General features: G+C 41.8%; 1 protein-coding gene across 1 annotated transcript; it reads right to left on the bottom strand.

Annotated features, from left to right (window-relative positions):
• Positions 1 to 340: 340 nt before the first annotated feature.
• angpt2b (angiopoietin 2b) lies at positions 341 to 19,577 on the bottom strand (the record flags this gene model as incomplete). Its single annotated transcript, XM_079232025.1, has 9 exons — positions 341 to 534; positions 775 to 905; positions 3,276 to 3,442; positions 6,595 to 6,696; positions 9,702 to 9,826; positions 10,290 to 10,522; positions 12,591 to 12,712; positions 13,408 to 13,563; positions 19,260 to 19,577. The coding sequence occupies 9 exons, from the start codon at positions 19,575 to 19,577 to the stop codon at positions 374 to 376; spliced, it is 1,515 nt and encodes a 504-aa protein (XP_079088151.1). The 3' UTR covers positions 341 to 373.
• Between the last annotated feature and the right edge of the window lie 2,760 nt (positions 19,578 to 22,337).

The following is a 22,337-nucleotide window of genomic DNA, read 5'->3' as shown; positions in this document are numbered from 1 at the left end:
AAAAAGGTAGGTATTGCGATAGTGTCTCTAAAGGTTTATCCAGTAAGCAGTTGAATCTTATTTGAATTGAGTAACTGGTCATGTTTTGGTCATCTGTAGCAAAGTCCATACCCTCTTCCTCTGTCAGCGGAAACAATCCTTATTGAAATACAGCCTGGACACCGTTTGTGAATAGATATTGTTGGTTGAAATTCTCACTCAGGAATTCACCTCGGCCAGTCATTTGCAAAGCGTCCATTCCAAGATGTCGAGAAGCTGAAACCACAAACAGTGAGATAACAATTTCCTCCCCAAATATACCATTTCCTGGATATTGTTCATTTTATTAATCAGAGGCGACCTGATAATCTGGCGTCATGAACGTGTCACGCCGTCAGAAGTTTGCTGGGCGCACCATCATGGTTGTCATGGTAGCCATCAGATTTGGACCCTTCCAATAGTACCACTTGATGCCGTTGTAGCGAACCACACTGGATGAGCTGGGGTAATATATGCCATTCAGGTTGGATGGACCGCAAGCCTCAAACCACCAACCTGAAGCGGGAATGTGCCAGAGTTGAAGGAAAAAAAGTCAGAATTAATTCAATTCCAGCCCCTGAAATGAAACACCCAAATGTACAGCTGTAAGTCAGCAGTTACTTTATATTGGCAATGAAGGGGAAATGAAATGCACTTTTGGACGTTTACAAGGGGGTGGATAGAAATGTTTAACAGGATGCGTCACAAGGGGAGACGGACTGAGGCGGGGTTAAGACGTTGAGGGAAGCTGCGTACCTCCAGATGCGAGCTGGGCGCACTTGCAGGTGCAGCGGTCATTGTCTCTGTCCTTGGTGCTGAATTGGGTGCCAGTGTGGGTGAGGCTGCTCGTCCGCCCAGCTGTGCCACTGAAGCCCTCGGCATGAAGGCTAGAGTTTGGGAGAGGAGTAAAAGAGCTAAGGATTTCAGCTAAAAGCTCAGCCACAGGCAGCTTTCATTATTTAACGCTGTGTTGGGCAACTTTGCTTGTTTGGCAGCTCCGCATGGCAGTGAGTGGTTAAAGCCAGAAAAGTGTTTATTTTCTGAAATCATCTAAAGTAGAGCAAGACCCAACACTCTCTATTGCGGCTCCATCTTGTAATTTATAGTCTGTTTAGAGGTGAACTTTGTGCAATATTACATCAAGAAAATGTATAAATTATTTTACAACCACAGATGATGAAGATAAATGAAAAGAAATCAAAGAATAACCACATAAACCACTGTAGGAGGTAATAGCCTGTTTAGTATGTCTACAATACATTTTACACTGCACCATCTCCCCCAGATTCCCAGTGTTGCCAAGCATCAAGACAAAAACTAACTTAAAGATCTTCTCATTATTTTCCTCCATGCTGTGCTTTTTGAAACAGTCTGAACGGCAAGTTTAATTGATTCGCTCAATTATTTCCATACAGCGTCCCCAGCAATGGAGTATGTGTGTGTGTGTGTGTGTCAGTACTGGTTTCAAAGGGGTGGACAAGGAGGTCAGCCCTGCTGACTGGCCTCTCCTCTGCCCTGCCATTCTGTCTAGTTAGTACCGGACTCTCCCCCTGAGTTATGTGACCCCACTCCGTTGCCCGGGGCACGCTGTCTGTGATGACTAAATGAAGGATCCTCCTCCTGAATGTGTAAGTTCACCACAGAGCAGGGCAACACATCACGAGGTGCGGCGAGAGGGGTTTCAAATGGCCGTGCTCGGGACGGAAACATCATAGTGGAATAACAGAGAGGCTGGAATAATACGCGAGGGGATATTTTTGTTGGAAAAATGTGGAGAAAATTTGAAAATATCAAATTAGACAAGATGGCAACCACAGGCTACGAGATATCCTGTTGGAGCGAGTGGCCTGTGAACTGCGCCAGCTCTTCTTACTCTATTAGCTTTGACTTCCAGATGTATTAGTTCAGCTATTCCACCAATACCACAGACTAATCTTTTTCATGGTGACTGTCTTTTCCGATTGTTATTGTATCCTTCAATGACAAATATACTGTTACGATAAAAGGGATGCCATTGGTTTTGATCGGAGATTGGCTACCTCAGTGTAACGTGATCTTTCATGCTGATTATTAATTTATGAATAAGACCTCCATGTTGCTTTCGGGAGCAGTGCAGTGCCACAGCTCTGGCCGGGGAGTTTTAATATAAACCCCCAGATGAAGCCAGCATCTCGAGCATGCTAGTAAAGCTGGTACATATTGAACTAGTTACACAGAATATGATCTCAGAAGTAGCGAGCTTCAAAGGTGATTTTTATTCATTCAGGTGCTTCACCTCACACAGTGTAGCCTACAGCAACATTGTGAAACATTCTGGTTCATCGCGTTAAGTATGTGGAACAAACTCAGGCAAATGCTGAGTTCACTGCACTATAAGGGATCTTGGAAAGCATACACCCTTATATGATTATGATCTTTCATCTCTCAGAGCATCAATCTCCATAGACTTTCACAAAAACAAGAGGAAATTCCTGTTGATTCATATGAAATCCAACAAAACCGTTTTAGATTTATATTTGATTTTGCTCTGTTTTGGAGGAAGTGCGGCTTCAGCACACCCAGATAATCGTGTTAGTAATTGCAAGGTTACTGAGCAGCTTGGTTGGAGTTGTTAGTCCCTGGCAGGGGGCAGGTATTGCAGAGCGTTCCTGTTATACTCCAGTGAAGGTGGCTCCCCTTGGGGATTCACAGGGGCAGTGGTAGCCACTGTGATGGGAGAATAAAAATGGAGGCAGACAATAGTGCCTTCCACGGAGCTCGTCGTTATTGAATGACATTCTTAAAAAAAACGGCCAAAGTGGTTCCTTAATCAGTGCAATGAGCAGAGAAAGCTTTGCAAACGACAAAATAGAAGGGGGTTTGAACTGTCGATAACAGTTTCTAATCTGTCGTGATATTGAAAGTCTTACACCCAGAGGGAAGGCTACGATTGAATGGGTGTTACTGCATTGCAATTATGCATTCCACATTAGAAGGCTCTTAATAATACATTTCACTGAAATGTATTACCTTCATTATAGTCCTATTCATGTCTGATTTCTGACAAAGTGGAAGAATTTAATTAGAGACCCGAGTGTACATGAAGTGTTTTAGTTTAGCATTTTGTCGTATACTGTGATATACTGAACACTTTTTATAAGGTATTAGGATGTGATTTAGGGAGCAATATCGTAAATTTTTATCTGAGCGTTATTTCTTGTGCAGAACTAAAGCCTGCGTGGTCAGGACTGAATTTAAATGCTATGTAATGCTGGTACCTGTAGTGGTTGTCCTCTCCATCGATGTAGAAGCGATCGTAGTGTGAGAAAGCTTCATTCCCCTCTCTGTCTTTTAGTTGGACATGCAGACTGTATTCTTGGGAGCTGGTCAGCTTGTGGATGATATCGTTCCCCAGCCAGTGCTCCCCAGTCGGCTCTCCAAAGCCCTGGATTAGACACAAAGACAGAGAAACAATGGAACAAGAAACTAGTCTAACAAGGGGGTTGTTTTTTACCAGCGACCTGCCAAGTCCCTTTTTGGAGTTAATATGAAAATGACCCTCAACTTAAGAAGTCACATTTATCATTGTTGATGGATTCAAACAGTCCACTGAGTTTATTAAGACAAATACTCCACTCCCAAAGCAATGGGCCAGTCAACTGAGACTTTCATTGTTCCCTAATGTCCTACAAATGTTATTTCTGTGCAACCAACACTTACAGTTACATACTGGCTTTGGCGACAAATTAGGGGTGGAAAGTACACAAAAGTCACGGTTCAGAATGTACCTCTATTTTGGGGTCAGAGTTTGGTATGTTATCGAGACAGCAGGGTAAAAAAGAAATATATATATATAATAATACTACTACTAATAATATAAGTCACAAAACATTTGTATAATATAAATGCAATGCTTGCAGTTGTTTTTTCAGGGCAGGCCCCCGCACTGACTAATAAGCACAGGTGAACCTTTTTAATCCTGTGCTTTAATTCACTAATGCAGCGACTAACGCTCTAAAGCATTAGTTATTGCTTTGACTGTCTGACTGTGCAGATTGTCGTATACGTAGACAGCTATTTGGTGACCAAGGCATATAGAAAGATGTCGCGTACCAAACGTAAGGGGAGTTTCTCATTTATTCCTTTAAAACAATATGTTCACTGTAATATGTCTAATAGCATTGTTTCATTCACTGCAATCAACAGGTGTACAGTTGTCAGGGCAATATTGATCGAGACCCCAGACAATTATGGTTATAGGAGATTTTGATCTGTGTCAGATGGCATTCTCCACTGCCGTCATACTAACATCTATTTATTGAATATGTTTAGAAGGAATTATGTTCTTTCCTCCAGTAGAGTTCAGAGATGAGCATTGAAGCTGTTTTGACAGTTTTACATTCATTTATCAACCATTTTGTTTATTATGCAGTATGTGTTTGGAATATAAAGTAACAGGTACAAAAAAGAAGTGTCAAGGACACAGCTCTTTACCGGGAGTCAACGTTAGATGATGTTAACAGGTTGACGACGCAGTAATAGGAAAGTGATTTCAGCATTAAATGAAAAGAAAACCGACACAGTGAGCCACGCAGACATGATTGGTTTGACAGAAATGGATTCGCTGTGGGAATGGATGCCGTCTCTCCAGGGAAGTGATCATAACATGCAACGTTCATTCAAAGAGACTGCTTAAGATGAGGGACATAATGTGGCTTCTGCTCAGGCTGTCAAATACAAAATGTCACTCTTTTGACTGACGCAAGCGGATGTTCAGAGACCATGGAATTGCAGTGTGATAGGGCCAAACAAATTAGAAAATCTTTATGTTTCCTGACAATTAGCATGTCTCCATTAAGACCAGCTAACTGGGCAGTACCAAACTCTACATGTGCAGATGTATTGCTGGGATGATATGCAACGAAGAAATGTCTCTAGTTTATATTTTATTTCGTGATGTGGATGCATTCATCGGCTTTTATAAAATTCATAATACATTTTCTGTAACCTTTCAGATATTATTCATTTATTTTTTATTTTTTATCTATAATTTCCCTTGAAATGTTACTAATAATTTTCATTTGACAGGTACAAAAAGGGTTTAGAATGAGGCTATTTGATATAGATTATGTATTTATTGAATTATCAGAAAACATTCTGTACTGTGATATAAAGTCATCAAGATCTGCAATTACCTGGAAGGATAGAAGATTTCTGCCACTTTGCCCGCCCTATATTTGCATAATTTCTTCAGTCTAACGGAAGAACATTTTCTCCTCGTTTTCCTCTGAATTCTCTGTCACTGTATCTCTCTATTTGTTATTGGTCTTAAGTGAGAGTGAATGAATACCACGAGCCATGGCGCATCTATCTTTTGACCCTGTCACCGCCAGGACTATTTTTTACTGGTCACTCCCCTGCACATCCCTTCACACTTCATATTTAAACACACATGTCACTTTAACATACACTTTACATTAACTTCATCTGTTTGCCTGAGCACTTTATCTTATACCTAATTTAATACCCATTGAACTGTTGTTATCGTTGATTGTTCTTTGTCTCGTCTAATGTCTCATGTCTAACGTTTATGCAGAAAAAATCCTCATTTGTGTAAACATTCCTGGTTAATAAACGGTTTCTGATTTCAGATTCTGCAACATTTGGTCAACACTGACCAGTTTCTGAGAATACGGAGTGTGGGCTGAGGCAGTGAAGCATTTTAGTACATTCGTTATCTGCCATCTGTGCTCCCATGCCCAAACTGGAACCAAATATGTATCCTCCACTTGTAAAAGTATAGCTCTTAAAAGTGTTTTGTAGCGCTTTTGGTGTGTCTTTTTTGTCTCTCTCCTTCTGTTTGCAGTCACGGTCCTCTCTCCATTCTATTTTCAATCCAAGCTGTAGCAACTGATTTGTTGGCGTGGGTGAGAGACAAATTGCTAACCCGCTCAATCCCGAACTAGCCACTCTCATTTGTTCTGTGTGAAATTCAACACGGGCGGAAAGGCATGCAGGCATATGTTTTTCCTCTAGAGCGCGAACGAAACATCGATTCAATTACCAGGCATCTGTGATGAGGTTCAGAAAAAGCATTACCTAAATGTAAGTCCAGACGAAAATAAAAGCCAAAGGTGTTGAAAGACGCTTGATTCGGCCAGAGCACTGGAACAACTTTCATAGTCTCACAATTTTATTAGATACAGTTTGTTTTCTCACGAAAGCTATTGGGATTAAGGATGGGTACAAACAGTATTGCTCGGTTTGTCATTGAAGTGCATGTGTGTGCGTGCGCATACGCGTGTGTATAAGCATGTGTTTTAAGTGTGTGTATATGGGTGTGTGGGAGGATGACGGGGAGAGGGAACGAGAGCAGGTGCAATAACATGGGGGGGTTGGTAGATTACGCGAGGGCGGCCAAATACAACAACCCCAGGTCACCTGGGATCACAAGCTCGCCGGTATCCCACGCCTCTCAGTGCCAAATCACCCGTGGAAGGTTATTGGAACCTCCTGTCCAGTCCCACAATACTGACCCATACTGCCTATACTGATAATGATGCACTTTAACCCAAACCCCCCCACCGCAGAACTCACCATTTTGTAATCTCTCCACCCACGATGGAAGTTCACGGAGCCGTTTCTCCGATGCTGCAGCACCGTCCACCCACCACCTCTCGTCTTCATGTCGCAGAACACCTGTGGAAATGAAGGAAATTTACCAGACGTTTCTATTACTTGTGTCTGGGGGAACAAAATGATTGCATTTTTAATTTGGAAAGAAAAGTGTTGCTTGGTCACATTCTTTTCTTTCTATACCTAGTTGATGATAAAAATATGAAAAATATGTCTTTTCTTTAAAGGAGAAATAATTGATTGTTAGGTAAACACATCATTGACATATTATCACCTGATAGCAAGCAACCATCTTATTTGCCACAATCGTTTTTACGCATTCACCAGATACACAGACAGCATTATTTCGGAGTTGTGTTTCAAGCCATGTTGGCAAATGCAAGTCCAATGTTCAGCCTCCCTTGATCTCCACAGCTGCTGAGGGAAATATCCGTCTCTGTAGCAGCCAAATGCCCCACTGCGTTAACCAGCTAGTCCCTTACAGTTGATTGGCCCTTGGCCAAGTGTGCGGTGGGTCTTTTCACTTTCACTAGCAAACAACTATCTGCTGTTATAGGAAACACGGTTGGTGAAACTGAACCAAAACAGTACATTTCTGGGGTGAAGAAGCGAAACAATAAGCAGAGAGAAGACAGAGGAGATTTGCAGAGCTACTTAAGATGACACCTTTCATATAACACACAATGTTATGTCCCAGGTGGGAAGGAAAAACTAACATCAGCATGTTCTCTCAGTGGAGGAGACGTCTTCCTTGAGGAGGAGACGTCTTCCTTTTTGGGTTCCATACATTGTTCTCTTTCTTACTTGGCTTCACATTTTGCCAGATGTAGATATGTTTCGGAGAAGAAATAAGACTGTATGGCTGATCTGATTAATCTGTATTTGTGTGCACCTTTTGGCTATTACAATTGCCAATCGTCGATGATTCATATCTGATACAGATTGTTTTTGTTATATCAGCTGGTATTAAAAGGCTCAAGAATATTTTGTAACCACTGTCCCAAAAATAATGTCATCCACTGTACAGTCAGTGAAAACCGTAAAAAAATTATCCTTTTACTTTGTTATAGTCTTTTATAGTGGTTATTTGCATGAAAACAAATTATTTATTTCTATTGATAAAAAAAGTAGGGATCATGGATCAACCGGTCCATTACACCACTAGTAAATGTACATAATCATAGTTACAATATATGTACAATATATTCACTTTTTGCACTTTTGCAAGTTCATAATTAGATGAGAAAATACTCTACTTTTGATTTCTCTCAGTATTTAATTCACACAAGAGCAGGCATAAAAATGCATTGACAGATGGTTTCATATAGAGTACTCATTAATTGAAGTATCATAAAACATGCTATATCGTGGTGTATACCAGGATAGAGAATTTTGACCGTGTCGCACAGCCTTATTGTCAGTGACATTTCTGACTCGATAACAACCTCTACAACCTGCAATGTGGTCCATGACTGATGAGACCAAATGGATTCACTTGGCTGGTTGCTTGGATGTTGTCCGCCATACAAACCGCCCTGACCTCTCTCAAGAGCCGGGCAGTGCGGATGCTGGTATGTGGTCAGCATTCCAAGGGGTATCTCTATTTTGCCAACTCAAGTGGCTATTTTCTGCTAGAAATTAAATGAAAGTTTCCAGCACTTTCCCAGAATAGGAAAGCTAAATCAAGGTCAAAAGGTACTAAGGTCTTCCACCTCTGAAAAACGAGTAGCCTGGCAACATGCTGTGGTTTTTCTCTGGCATATTAAGCTACTGTTCTGGCCTTAAAGGCACAATACAAAAACAGGATCTTGAGTCATTTAAGTCTTTTCACAAATGTGGTCATTATTCTGATTTAGACCAGATCCATATTTAATACCCCATTCACTTATTATTAGCCAAGGAGTCAGTTAGAACTAAAATGCTAATTTAAATTGTGTTTTTCTTCATATATATTATGCTGTGACACAATTGTTGAATCACAATGTGTGCTTAGAGAGAATATTAGCCACCTAAAGTGTATAATCTTATGAAATCTTAGCATAATGTAGCTCTCAAAAGCATGCACAACAGAGTTATGAAATATTTAAAAACGAAGCCAATCCAAACTATGAATTATTGGGTTCGTAAACATCATCATTATTCATAACCTTGGTGATTAAAAGATACATAGATGGATACGTTCCACAAATATCTGTATGCTTTTTGTCACTTGTTCAGCCGAGAAAAGCCCGCTCTCTGCTTTGAAAATAGGGCAATTTGTATCTGCCCCATTTTTACGCAGCCACCCAGATTGCCAGCCACATTGGAATTAGATGGCATAGATTGAAAGCAGCGATGATTTTGGGAGTACTAACTCGCATCAGTGGAAAACGCACATTGGCCCCGGTTGGCAGGAAACACATGGCACCAGTGCCTAACACCTGGCTGCCTTGCCCACAGGAAATGAAGAGGAAGAGCAGGGGAAAACACAGGCGGTAGGAGATGGTGCCAACCAGCAAAGTAGACTGAAAGTAATGAATAACACAAAAAAAAGAAGAAAAAAAATCTTTCTTTTTCTGTGGTAACTCTGAGAGTGAAGATCCCTATCAGGGATGCTAGCTGTTATTAAAAGAAGGCGATAGCCTGCTGGTGCAGGTCACGGTTGAGTTAGCAAGGGGTAGCTACTTCAGGTCAGCGGAGGTTCCTCCTAAGGTTTCCTGACTTTGCATTCAGCGGTGCACACTCACTCACCATGAAGCCTGTGGGGCATAATGCTCCATGTTGCTTATTATTTTGGCCCTCTGTAACCCAGCATGGCATTTCCATCCACCTCTTCACCAAAAAGCCCCGGTACATTATCAGACTATTTTTTCCTTCCAGTGTTTACTGCGTCGGAAAAGCATGTGACAAGCCCTCAGAATGTCATTGTGTAGTTTGAATGAGCTTGAGGCTGGGCAAAAATAAATGATCCCAATGTTAAATACTGAAAGACAAATGGGGGAAATGTCTTACAAGAAAGAAAGTTCCATGTCACAGTCAGTTAGGTGGTATTTGCAAGAAAAGGCCAATGACCTTTAAAGCCTTACTACCTTGACAGTCTGCGTAGAGTTAGGGAGGCGGATGCCATATAATCCACTCTCTGTCACTCCAGATTGCAGGATCTCCGCACAGTCCTTGAAACTCTGTGGCTCCTCCTTGGCCATATTGAAGATTTCTGCAAAAAACATGCAGAAATGTATTTCCAGGTGGCACAGATCCCAACCCCATATCTAAGATATCTTGTAATGTTAAGCCCCAGCTTAAGCCTGCAATATCTGCAGTGCATGCATGCACGTAGTGTGTCTGCGATTTTAAATACAAGCTGTTGTAGGTGATGTTCGTCATTGAATATTTTAATTTTGTAGCCTAAATCACAAATCACATGCTCATTAATTTAAGTGCTGTCGATGTCATCTTTTGCCTAAATGAAATTCTGGTGTTTATTGTCGCTTTAGTCATTTTTTTTGCCTTAAGTAAGTAATGAATCTTAGGAATGCAATATATAATTGTATGCTAAATACTAGCAAGTGAGAGCTCTATTTCATATTGAGTAATATTTGTTAATCACCGTTAAACCCACATGACATTTTCATCATGCAAATGTGTATCTTGCACACGCATAACGGCAAAAGCCTCACCGTTGCAGCGGTTGGCCATCGCCAGCAGCTGCTGAACAGTGTCTGTGAGCACGGCCTGCTGCCTCTGGAGCGAGGTGCTGTTGAGCGTGGAGCTGACCAGTTCACCCTGGAGCTGACCGACCAGTCGACTCTGCCTCTCCACGAGCTCTTGGAGCTGGTGCTTTTCGCTCTGCAAGCCCTGCAGCTCCTTCCCATACCGAGCCTCCAGCGCTAAGAGCCTCTGTTCCAGGAAACTGCCAAAGACACACACACACACACAGAAAAAGCACAACAATCACTGTGTCTGGCGTTGGATTATTTTCCTGAAATCATCTGGAGAAAAATCGGATGACGTGAAACTATATTGAATGTTAAGATGCATCTACAATCAAACGGATGGCAGACAATATATATGGAGTGGCGGCATATGGAAAATGCATCTGTTCGACATTTACCTACCTCAGCGGAGGTTTCACAAACTTGCACATTTACATGATGATGACTAATAGACATCAATGCGACAGGCTCATTGGGCTAACATCATACAAACACCTGTACTGCAGCAGCAGATGGGACTGCATGCTAAGCCTCTCGATCACAGCCATGAAGCAACACTCTGACTGTGTGTGTGTGTGTGTGTGTGTGTGTGCGTGTGTGCGCCTGTGCCTGCATGCACAAGTGCCACACCCCCCACTTCCAAATGAAGATCATAAATCCCTGCAGCCTGATCTTTATGGCTTTGACTAACGACTGTGCAGTCGTTATTTATTGAAACAATCCAGCCACCCAGATTGAACAAGCTACTTTTCAGCCCTGTGCCCACGCAACTGCCGCACTAAACGTGTATCCTCAATCTCTCACTTTAGGCAGCGACTCAGCATGTGGCCTAGAATGGAAGCTGGATCAATCCAAATCATTTTTTAACATCACTTCAATTTCAGATTTGCCTTGTGGGGGAGATCACTCCATAAAAGTATCAAAGCAAGCTAACAATTTGTTCCCCATTATGTGAATTTTACCTTGAGGAACGGTCAAAGGGAAAAGTGCAGCGGTATATATCAGCACAGCGATGTTTATACAGTAAGAGGGTTTGACAAAACAAACATGTTATTTTCGGATCACATTGCATTCTGGAAAATTAAACTGTTATGCTTATGATATTGCGCTATTTATTATTATTGAAATACATATTGCTATTAAACTGCTCTTACCCTCTAGCCGCAAAACGCTGCGCTTCCTGCCAGTAGTATTTTACATGTAATGCTTATGAAAACAAACATGTCTTTCAGCTCTTTTTCATTGGCAGTAATTCAAAAACTGGCCCCATCCCATTGAGGATCAGCAGCAGTAGCCCCCCACAACAACTACAGTTCCCTTTTATTTCACAGCTGCTTGGCAGCAAATCTACTTTGACCTTTCCTAATTTCATGCGTCCCCTCATGGTGTTTACTTGTGAAGTAATGTATGAAAGTATTTGCATTGAAGTACGAGGGCCACAAGGGCCGAGCGGGGCCAGATGTGTAACAGGTGTTGGAGCTGGGGCACTGTGTTCTCCCACTCCCACTTGGTACAGATGGATGGGATGATAAACAATCAAAACACCCGCTCCCTTTCACACCGCCCAACACCCTGTCCTTAACCTCTGCTGGCCCTAATTTGACCTTGTGTTCCTCGAGAGAAGAATGGGAAACCCCTCCTAACACGCTCGGCCTATTCACTGGCAAACACACACACACACACACACACACACACAAGCTTACACAATGCACATTATGTTGTTGTTAAGTGCCCTGTTCGTCAGAGAAATTCAACATATGTTATTCTGGTAGTTGGATGAAATGGACTGGTTATGGACTTGTACAGTATTTTACACTGCTGAAGGTCTTTATATTTGCCCCCACATGTCACAGCTTTTTCCTGAGAAAAACATTCTTTGGTGCTCGTGAGGAGATGTGTGAAATGTTTCCTACAGCAGCCACGGCAGCTCATTTTGGGGATCAGCAAAGGAAAAGCAGCAGCTAAACGGACCTAGAAAATAGCACCATCTACAGTAACCAAAAGACTCACTCACAGAAAACCCATGTTAAAGCTATTTGACATTGAGGTAAGCACAGTTCTTGACTGATAGCTGATTTTCTGGAAAATGAAAAATAACCTTGTGATGTTTAAAATGAGAAAATAAGTGTCTCATAAATTACCAACATACAGTCCATAAAATATCTGAAAATGAAGTTTATGTACACAGCAAAAAGTAATATCATGGAAGTCTCACAGTGCCTAAAAAGGGACTTATGAATAATCTTTTGAAGCTTGTGTTTTCACCTGTTTTTATCACTGAGGCGTGAGATCTCTTGAGTCTGCAGGAGGATATGTTTCTCCAGCCGGTTAGTGAAGAGCGAGTACTCGAGCAGCTGTATCTCCAGCCGACTTGTCTGGTTTAACACCTATAGATTGATGAAAACAGAACAATAACTCTATCACAGTGTGTGCAATGTCGAAGAATGGATGAGAGTGATGACGGACTGATAGACTGGGGGGGGGGGGGGGGGGGGGGGGGGTATGACTGTAAAGCGACAATGCCTCACAGAACATCACAGGGCCCATAATGCTTCAGTCTTTGATCTTACTATGAAAACGTGAGCACGAATTATCTCCCATGCACCTGTGCCATGTTTTGAAGTTGCAGATGAAACAGAAAACTTGAACAAAGCAGCTCAGATATTTGTTCAGGTCGCAGTTCAATATCAACTCTGATAAGAGAAAAAGAAAGCACGAGCATCAAAAAACAGCTCAATCTGTAATAACAGCTCTGTGGCATGATTGAAAACACATCTGTGTTTCGCTACTGAGCTTTATGTTTTAATTGGCTCGTTGTCAGACACCGAGCGCCATTCATTGTGTCAATCAGAGCCCGTAGAACCAAATACCAGCTGTTTTGAAAGCGGCTGCCGCCACCTTTGGGCATGGCTTCTCGGCGGGTTACATCTGATTTACATTTAATTAGCAATTCGCCAAGTGTTTCGCAAGTCACATCATTTGTTTTTGCATGGGTGCGACCCCCCCCACCCCACCACAGTTATTCCTTTGGATTGGCTGGAAACAAGCCCCGGCTCACTCAAATGCTTCCTGATGGGCTCACCTGGGTCTCAACGTCTGTCAGTTTGCGCGTCTGCTCCGCTGATTGGCTGAGGAGGTTGGTTCCCATTTCGAGCATGGCAGCTGTCTGGGTGTGTACCGCAGTACTTTTCATTTCCTCCATCCCAGAGCGCACATTCTCCTGGATGAAGTTCTCCAGCTGTACAGGGAACAAGCAGACTCTGAGAATATTATATTGCACGTCACATTCCTTAGTGTCATTGTGGTGATAATCATATTTTAGAAGGTAATACATTCACTGACAGCTTGATGCAGTGTGAAAGTAGCAACCCTAGAGCCATCCGTCTTTTTCACCTCAATTTTATTCAGGTACTGTGATGGAGTCCTTGAAAATAGTACCCCTATGGCACTGACGGTGTCTTGCCACCATATATCCGTCTGCAGATGTACCTCAGGCAAATGCTAATCTGTACAATTTAGCACTGTACAGGTGTTTCAGTGGAATTTCAAAAAGAGCAGTAATTAATATACAACCAATAGGCTGTCATGAAATACATGTGCAGGACTTCAGCGATAGTCGCCTACACTCTCATCAATTGCAAGGTCAGATAGAAGCATTGGCAAAACCCATCATATGTTGCAGAGGGTGTAAAATAGGATGACATCCTTCTTCCTCCGATAAATAGACTTTCTTATTAATGTGGTCCGTTTCAGCAAACAGAATCTGGAAGACAAAGTCGGCCTTCAATGCTGTGAACGATGGGATTCTGTTAGACGTTTAACGGGCAATGGCCCGGGCATTGTAATAAAGCACAGTAGAATATCGAATTGGACAACATTAATATCAACAATAGTTCTTTTGTGGGGATAAAATATCAAACTTTACTCGTTAAACCACATGACTGGAAAATGGAGTCTCTAGGAGAAAGCATCCAGAAGTATCCAGCTAATGAGCAGTTATTTGCAAAAATCGAAGAGAATTTAAATGAGACTACGATTGTTTTGTTTTTTCAATACAAATGTGAATTTCAGGAATGGGGTTATAATAATGCATCGACATAGGAGAGTGCTTTTTTACTATATTTTATGCAGTATAATAATAGTGATCTAAGTGGGCAAATAGAGATTAATCTGCAATTAAATAGTTTGCCTGCTAGTAATCTTTCTCTCTTTGTCTCTTATGGGGATGCACCAATCTGAGCTTTTCAGTCCCGATACGATACAGATTCCTGGGCTTTGGGTCTTGGTAGATACCAAGTCCCAAACCAGTACCAGTGTTTAATAATTAACTGTATGCCTCGCTGTGTGAAAGTGACTGGAATCATTATTTTATGTGTAAGGCAACATCAGGCTTGTCTAAAACAGTGTGTGTCTAACCTTGTGATTTAATACAAAACTAATAGATACATGGATACATTTACTGAAATAACAAATTAGCAGGAATTACAATTCAAGTGTAAAAAGTGTAAACATGTTGAATGTATGAGCAAACTGTATTTATGAGTCAAAACTTAAACAGAAATTAAAATGCCACTATGTAATGTCCAGCTATTTGAGTCAGTATTGGCCCGGTATATCTGATATATCTAATAATATATAGGATATCTTACTTCCCCTTGATCTCTCACACTATCTCCCTCTTTGATTCAAACTCTCCCTCTTCCTCATTCATGCTCTATAAATACATTTCTCACAATTTGCTACTTAAGGACAACTGAGACAGCAGGAAAAAAAATCCCTCCACAACGAAGGTTATGAAGAGATTACAAGCGGATTATTGCCAACTCCAAAGGAAGAACCAAAGATCACTGCATCATAATCAGCCTATTTATTGAAACTGCTATCAGTCGCCCAAGTGTTCATGTTTCAGCCTACTGTGATACAGAGGTCTTGATACACTACATCTCTCACTGCCATGTGCATTAATTGCAGCTCTGTCATGCTGCACTAAGCCACCAGATAAATCACATTTCGGATGTAGCATAGGTCTGTGTTGTTGTGTCGAAGAGGTAGGAATCAGTGTTGAGAAAACCATTGGAGTTGTATTACTTGAGGTCCTACTTGTTCAGCCAATATATATTTGTTCTCAGTTACTATTACAGAGTAGAGGTGTTTTGGGTAATTATGATTATGAGTAGGATGACTACCATTGTGACGACCAGGAATGATTATGTTTCCATGAAAATGGCGACTTTATTGATATGTCAGTGCAACACCATGTCAATCTACTTTTAGATAGAGATAAATGCATGATTGGCCTTTGGTTTCATTTGGATGTCTGCCTCAACCCCGATACAATGAACAAAGATTACATTTTGGTTTTGGGGCCCACGGCATTTTATAATGACATTTACAAAAATAAAAAAGATAAAGAATCTCTTTCTAATAACAATCAATCTGATACTAAATAGTTTGTTCTTTTTAAAATGGTTGACAGGGTGTTCTGTCGATTATCCAAAGTAACCAGGATATTGTTTTTGGAAACAAATGTTTCTGATTATTATTATTTTGTTTCATCAAAGGAAGGGGATGTTGCTCTACCCACCGCTTCAGTCTGAAAAAAAAAAGTGGATGGCTCTGCCATGAATGTGTGCAGAGATTCATCGTCTCTACAGCAACTCTAATGACATTTTTGATCCCTGACATTTTATCTTCTGCCACCAGAAGGTCAACATTTTCACTTAAAATAGCTACAGATGGATTGGGACCATACTTTATACAGATGATGTTTTGATTCCCAGATGATGTTTCATAATGACTTTGGTGATATGCCTGACTTTTCCTGTAGCGCCATCATTTTGGGGTTTGACTAAAACACCTGCTCAAGCACTGGATAGATTGCCATTAGATTTGTTATCATGCTAGCCCAAGAAAGTAAGATGGTCAACATGGTAAAAGTAAAAACTGCTAAACATCATCATGTTAGCATACTGTATGTTATACACTGTATGTGTACTATGTTCTGCTCAAGTACATTCAGCCTCTTGTGGCTGTAAACTGTTACTACCATTAATGCGACTGCCGGTGGAACAGGAAACAAGCGGTAAGAATAACCATATGAAATAGACAATCTTCTTGCTGATGGCCTTACTTTACAGATAGAAGCATCGGTAATACATTGAGGTTGATGTTGTGACTAATAAAACAGCATTTGCATGATGCTTGATGCGCATGTATGTAACACTCTATAGCTGCATATTTTAAAATTGCAAAGGGAGGAGGATGGGATGGAGAGAAAATGAAAGCTTCTGATTTGGTCGCCACTGGTTTTGAAAGTCTAGACAGGGAGAGACGGACATTAACATGTAAAATACAAGCAGCTGGCTGCAAGATAACACATTTTATTCATATGAATACTGTAGGGGGAATTCATATACTGTATAACAATGCTTTGTATTTCATACTCATTATATATAAATGTAGTAGTATGTGTTTTATTCAGTCAATCATTACAATACAATAAGTAAAGCCACAATCTAATATACAAAACAGAAAGACTGAAAATGTATAGGTAGAAGCATAGTGCTTATACATTCTTATCCGAAATTCTTATAAATTAAAGCAGATCATTAATTGAATATAAAGAAAATAAATATATATACATACATATACTATGTACTGCTGTGACCGGCTGAGTAAATTGTCAAGTCAAAGGCCATAGTTTGAGAATGTTCAAGACGGGTAAAAAGTGGTGAATCGTTAAGAAAATAAAAACAAAATAAGACAAATGAATAATGTTAGTTATGTGGGTAACATACTGACTTTATGAAACATCACGGGGCCAGGAAATCAGGTCACCTGAGGGTAGCCAAGCCACCTTGATCTCTATGCAATATTTCAGCATTAGCATAATCCACACAGGCTCTTACAAGCACTAACAAAAGCATCCCTTACATCCCTTTTGTCAATCCCTCAGGGCAGCAGAAAGTTAAAGGGACTAGATGGGGGGGCTGTGTTGGGAGTTGGAACAAAAGAAAACAAAAACTAGTTTCTTCTTGGAAACACCAAAGAAGGAATCTGGAACATTGATACAGTCCTGTTGCGCTCGTCCACTTGGAGATTCCTCAGCGGAAACATGCTGGATTAGTGTGTGTGCGCTCCTGAGTCTGTGCGTGCTGGTGTGTTTTCTTTCAAGGGGTTCGGGTTCAAGGCTCACAGTGAGGGTCATATTATCCCGGGGGAGCCTTGAGTGAGATCGGACAAAGTTTCACAGACAAACCGACACATAGTTGCCACGTTTCAAGCTCTTTCACATACCAATTCCTCACCAATGTTATGCAGATAGGCCTAATGAGATCCACAAGGTGCTGAAAAGGCTTTGCCATCTGGAGGTCAAAGGTCAGCCTAACCCCGTGCATTTCTAAAAGAGGCTCCCGAGGTGTCTTGCCGTGTTTATGAGGAAATCCCACCTACAGTGCATAATCATTTATGCATCACTATGGCCGGGTGGAGGTAGATTGTTGTACGGTTGGATATTTGTGTTCATTCCAGATGTTATGTGGAGGAAGTTTGGCAACGGCGCAAGATATGAGTCAGCAGAGTTTTTCCTATAGATGGAGGGATAAAAACTGCATCTCCTCCATGGCCTCTCATATCGCAGCTCTGGGGGAAAGGGAGTGAAAGAGAGGCAATATGCTGCAAAGAATATGACTAAGATGAGTGCAATATGTGATGTTTTGCAGACTGTATGCATGAATAATATACTGTACACATGGGGGGAAGTGTGTGCTCTCTGGAACTATCCCTTCCTCACACTGTCTCTCAAACACACATACTAGTTTGGCCTTGTGGGATGCTTCCCATGGATGCTAGGCCTCCTCTTCATAGACTGAGCACATAGGAAGCATGTGTGTGTGTGTGTGTGTGTGTGTGTGTGTGTGTGTGTGTGTGTGTGTGTGTGTTTGTTTATCTGGGTGCGTGTCGAGAGAGCGTGAGCATAGATAGACGGAAGAGTTTGAGATCTAGTGGTCGGCAAGTCGAGGTGGGATAAGGGACACATTCATCATCCCAGAGTTGCAGAACGGTCCGGATAGAAGTGAAGAGGAGAGGAACGGAGTGTCAAACGAAAAAAGGAGACTGAGGAGAGGAAAAGAGATTCACAGTCAATCTCATGGTGAGCGAGAGTGGGGAGAGACTTTGGCATTCTTAATACCTCATTTTCAAATCCTGAAATATAATCAACACGTTTGCTCTCTGCCCACCAATCTGAGCACTCGACACAAACCCTTATAATCGGCCCGAGGATTAGTGTGTACCATAAATATTCTGTGTGATGCAGACAAGAATGGAGAGACGGGTGGAGAGGGATGGCGTGTCAGTCAGTCTGTCCCAGACAATGGCCCAACACTGTTTCTGTGCCCTGATGACCTTCGCAATGAAAACACTATTGTGAGGCCACTTTTAATCGCATCATTTCATTTTAGTCAGTCATAATCCAAGCCAAATGGGACCGCAAAGGCCAACGGCCATGCTGAAATGTGCCTGGAGCAGATAAACTTTTTTTTTTTTCCCCACTGAGGAACACATTTATGTATTATATATTTATATGTCAGCTGTGTTTGGTACACAAAGTTCTCAGCTAACTTGCGCTCACAAACGGGCTGAAACACGGGTCAAGACGTCACCCCGAGACTTCGGGGGGGTCTATACCAATGACATATTTAGCACCGTCTGATATTAGTATGTTTATTTCATCTTTCTCCTCTTGTATGCAACAGAGAGTTCTGGCTTAAATACAGTCACACACTCATGCACCAGGCATGGTGCCAGTTATGCATTCGACAAATGTGTAAAAAGGACAAGAAGACGAGAGTGTGAAAGCAAAAAGATGGAGTCAGAATGGCCAGATGACGGAGGAGAATGTCTTGGTGTTAGTCAACAGCGCAGAGACCTTACCTTCTGCAGCCACTGGGTGTTATTCTCCATGGCACTCTCTAGATTCACCAGCTTCCTCTCCTGCCAGGAAGGCCTCTCCTTTTGGGCCTTACCCTCCTTGAATTGGCTTGTGTCTGGCTCTGCCTCGGGCGGGGAGTCCCTCTGGAGGGTGTTGGTAACCTGGAAGTCCTTTAAGGGATGGCAGTGCTCCACCTCGGGCAGGATGAAGGTGTAGCTGCAGCGGCCTTGCTGCACTCTGTGCTGTTGGCGCTCTGAGCTGGTCGCGGCGGCCAGCAGGTGAGCCAGGTAGGCGAGGGTCAGGGCCAGCAGGCGGCCCATGTCAGGGGAGAGGGGACGGGAGGGAGGAGACGGAGGTTGCTCCCTCTGGCAGAGCAGAGAAGCGAGTCAGGTGAGTTGCCCCTTTTGGTACTCGATGCCTCCTGTATCTTTCTCCGTCTTTGGTCAAAAAGTCTCCCAAGGCTCTGGCTTTGTCCTCCTCCTGTCTTCTCTGTCCAGCTCCTGCTGCTCCTGTCTCCGTCTCTGTCCCAGTTAGGGCGGACAGAAAACACACACACACACAGGAAAGGGGAATTGCCTTCTATTGTAACTACAACAATCCAGTCCAGGAAACCAACAGCAGACTTGTCTCTCACCATTTATCTCTCTTCCGAAAAGTTGCCTTCCTCACTGCCTTCGTTCAAGCAGCTTGAGTCCATACGTTGGTCTGGAGGAAAAGGGGAGAGGAGGGGTTGTCGTGGAGAGTGGCCTGCTTCAGGATGTTGGCTGAAGTGGTAGGCTCTGAGTAAAGAGAGAGAGAGTGGCGTACCTCTTCACACACACTCACACACACACACACACACACACACACACACACACACACACACACACACACACACACACACACACACACGCACACAACTCCTTAGCACATAATCACTCAACCACCCTTCCCTCTTTCACTTTCTCCCTCCCTCTTACGGTACTCCTGTTTTTTGCGGAGGTTAGAAGAGGAAGCTACACATACACACCGCTCACCACAAGAGCGAGCGCTAGCAACTTTCTCTGACAATGTTTTGCTCCCTCCCTTCCACTCTCTCTCTCTTTTTTCTCTCTCTCTCTCTCTCTCTCTCTCTCTCTCTGAAGTTTAGCAGAAGTTCTTTTTTGGCATGAGCATGATTAGCGATAGTACGCTAACATAGAACTAACATGTTGTACAAGCTTTAACATGTATTTAAAAAAGGTGTAAGTCAAATAATGAATGCAATAATTCAGAATGGAAATGCATATGATTTCCAATGATCTGTAATAACATGTTTTAAACTCGAGGCTCTGCAACACTTTTTTCTTTCAAATCTAGTAAATTGACCTTGAGATTACTATTTTTATTTAATCACAGATATGTCACCACTTAAAATAAAGCTCCACAAACTGCTCCTCTATGAACCGTATACAGCACAGTATATACTCTACACTAAACAATATAACGTTAATGCACTATAAAACTGCATTACCAGGCTACATAGTGTGCATACAATAAAAACGAAACCATTATAATGCAAGCTATGAAATGTAGTCTAGCAAGTAGTTTAACAATGCAATTTAATGTTAACATTGAGAACCGTGAAAGGAAAGAGATGATAAAAAGAAACAAAAACAACAGAAAACAGGAGACTGATTTGTGAAGGTGGTGTTGTTCTGCTGGTTTTCCCTCAGGCGGTGTCATGCTTTTACGTAGTTTGCTGCTTTCATGTCAGTTTTATCCCCAAAGTAGATATTTAATTTAGTTACAGTCTGAGAGTGTATCTAATTGTTGCTATTGGAGTTTTATTTTGGTCAAGAACTTATTTTTTTCCTTTCTGTTTTGACGCATGCTGTAGTGTAGCACTATGTTGCTCTGTCTCTACCTCTTGTTATTGATTCTGGTTTACCAGGTTTGTCTGTGTCCAGCTCTCTACTGCATCTTTTGTGTTCTCTATATGTTGTGATTTGGCGTCAGAGCACCAGGACTCTGGGTGGGAGTTTCCTCTGTCAATTTATGACTGATATCTAAGAGTCACCCTTTTCTTCAAGCCTGTATAGTGTTAGCTATCAGCTGTTAAACCTCTTTACAACATTCAGCATTTGGAATATGTTGATGTTATGTTTGTATCTCAGTCAAAACTTTTGACTGTGCTGAGATCAGAGATGGGACTAAGCAACGCCTAAAGACGTCACCTCCTCCAGCTAGTTAACTGTCGATGTGGCCGTTTGAACTGAGGTAATTTCATTATTTATTCTCATTGCAAACAATTCAGTGCCCACCCAACCAGATGTACTAATTCAAAACCATCAATCAGCGCCAAAATCCACACCCCTTGAATAAATTAGTTTAGTTATTTGGTCACACCTTCGTGACCAAATAACTAAACAAGTCAAAACCATCAATAACATAGACAATGATTTCTAGAGAACAATTATTTTTACACTTAATCTGTCACTTGGTTTTGCCTGTTCAGTGGTTAATTTCATTGTATAGCACATTTAGTCTAGGTTTCTGTTGTTGATGTACTTCTTTTCCTCTTTTCTTTCTTTATAGAGGTGCTGGTGCTGGTGATCCAGAATGTTCCAGGGATATGAGTTTCTAGGCTAGCTGGATGAACTATACAATGGTGGAGGTGGGTTCAGTGCCTTCTATGGAACTATATAGCCCTTTATTAAGAAAGTACATATTGGCCTAGTACAGTTTGAAATCCACTATTTCATGTTTAATCTGTTCTCTTGTCACCCACACATGCCTCTCCATCCCTTTTCATTTCCTCCACCTCTATGGTTTCATTCATATGGCTTCTATTTTCTGATGCATCATAAATGCCCTCAAGGCCTCCTCTCCCCGCTGTGCTATAAAAGATTCAATCCATACTGCAACACAGATTGTCCACTTAAGTATAATCTTAATGGACGTTGCCACAGGCCACCAAACTCCCTTTCAGTACATCCTGCTTCTTTACAATGCTCTCCTGTGACATTGATCAAGTGCCACTGACTTCAAGGTAAAAAAAATCTCCAAGGATAGCAAGAGAGGAAGTTGCCATGTCACACATCCGACATGAAGGCTGTTTG

Source organism: Taurulus bubalis, assembly GCF_910589615.1.
Source record: "Taurulus bubalis genome assembly, chromosome: 16".
Taxonomy (NCBI): Eukaryota; Metazoa; Chordata; class Actinopteri; order Perciformes; family Cottidae; genus Taurulus; species Taurulus bubalis.
The sequence above is the reverse complement of the archived record's forward strand: the minus strand, read 5'-3'. Positions and strand labels throughout refer to the sequence as shown.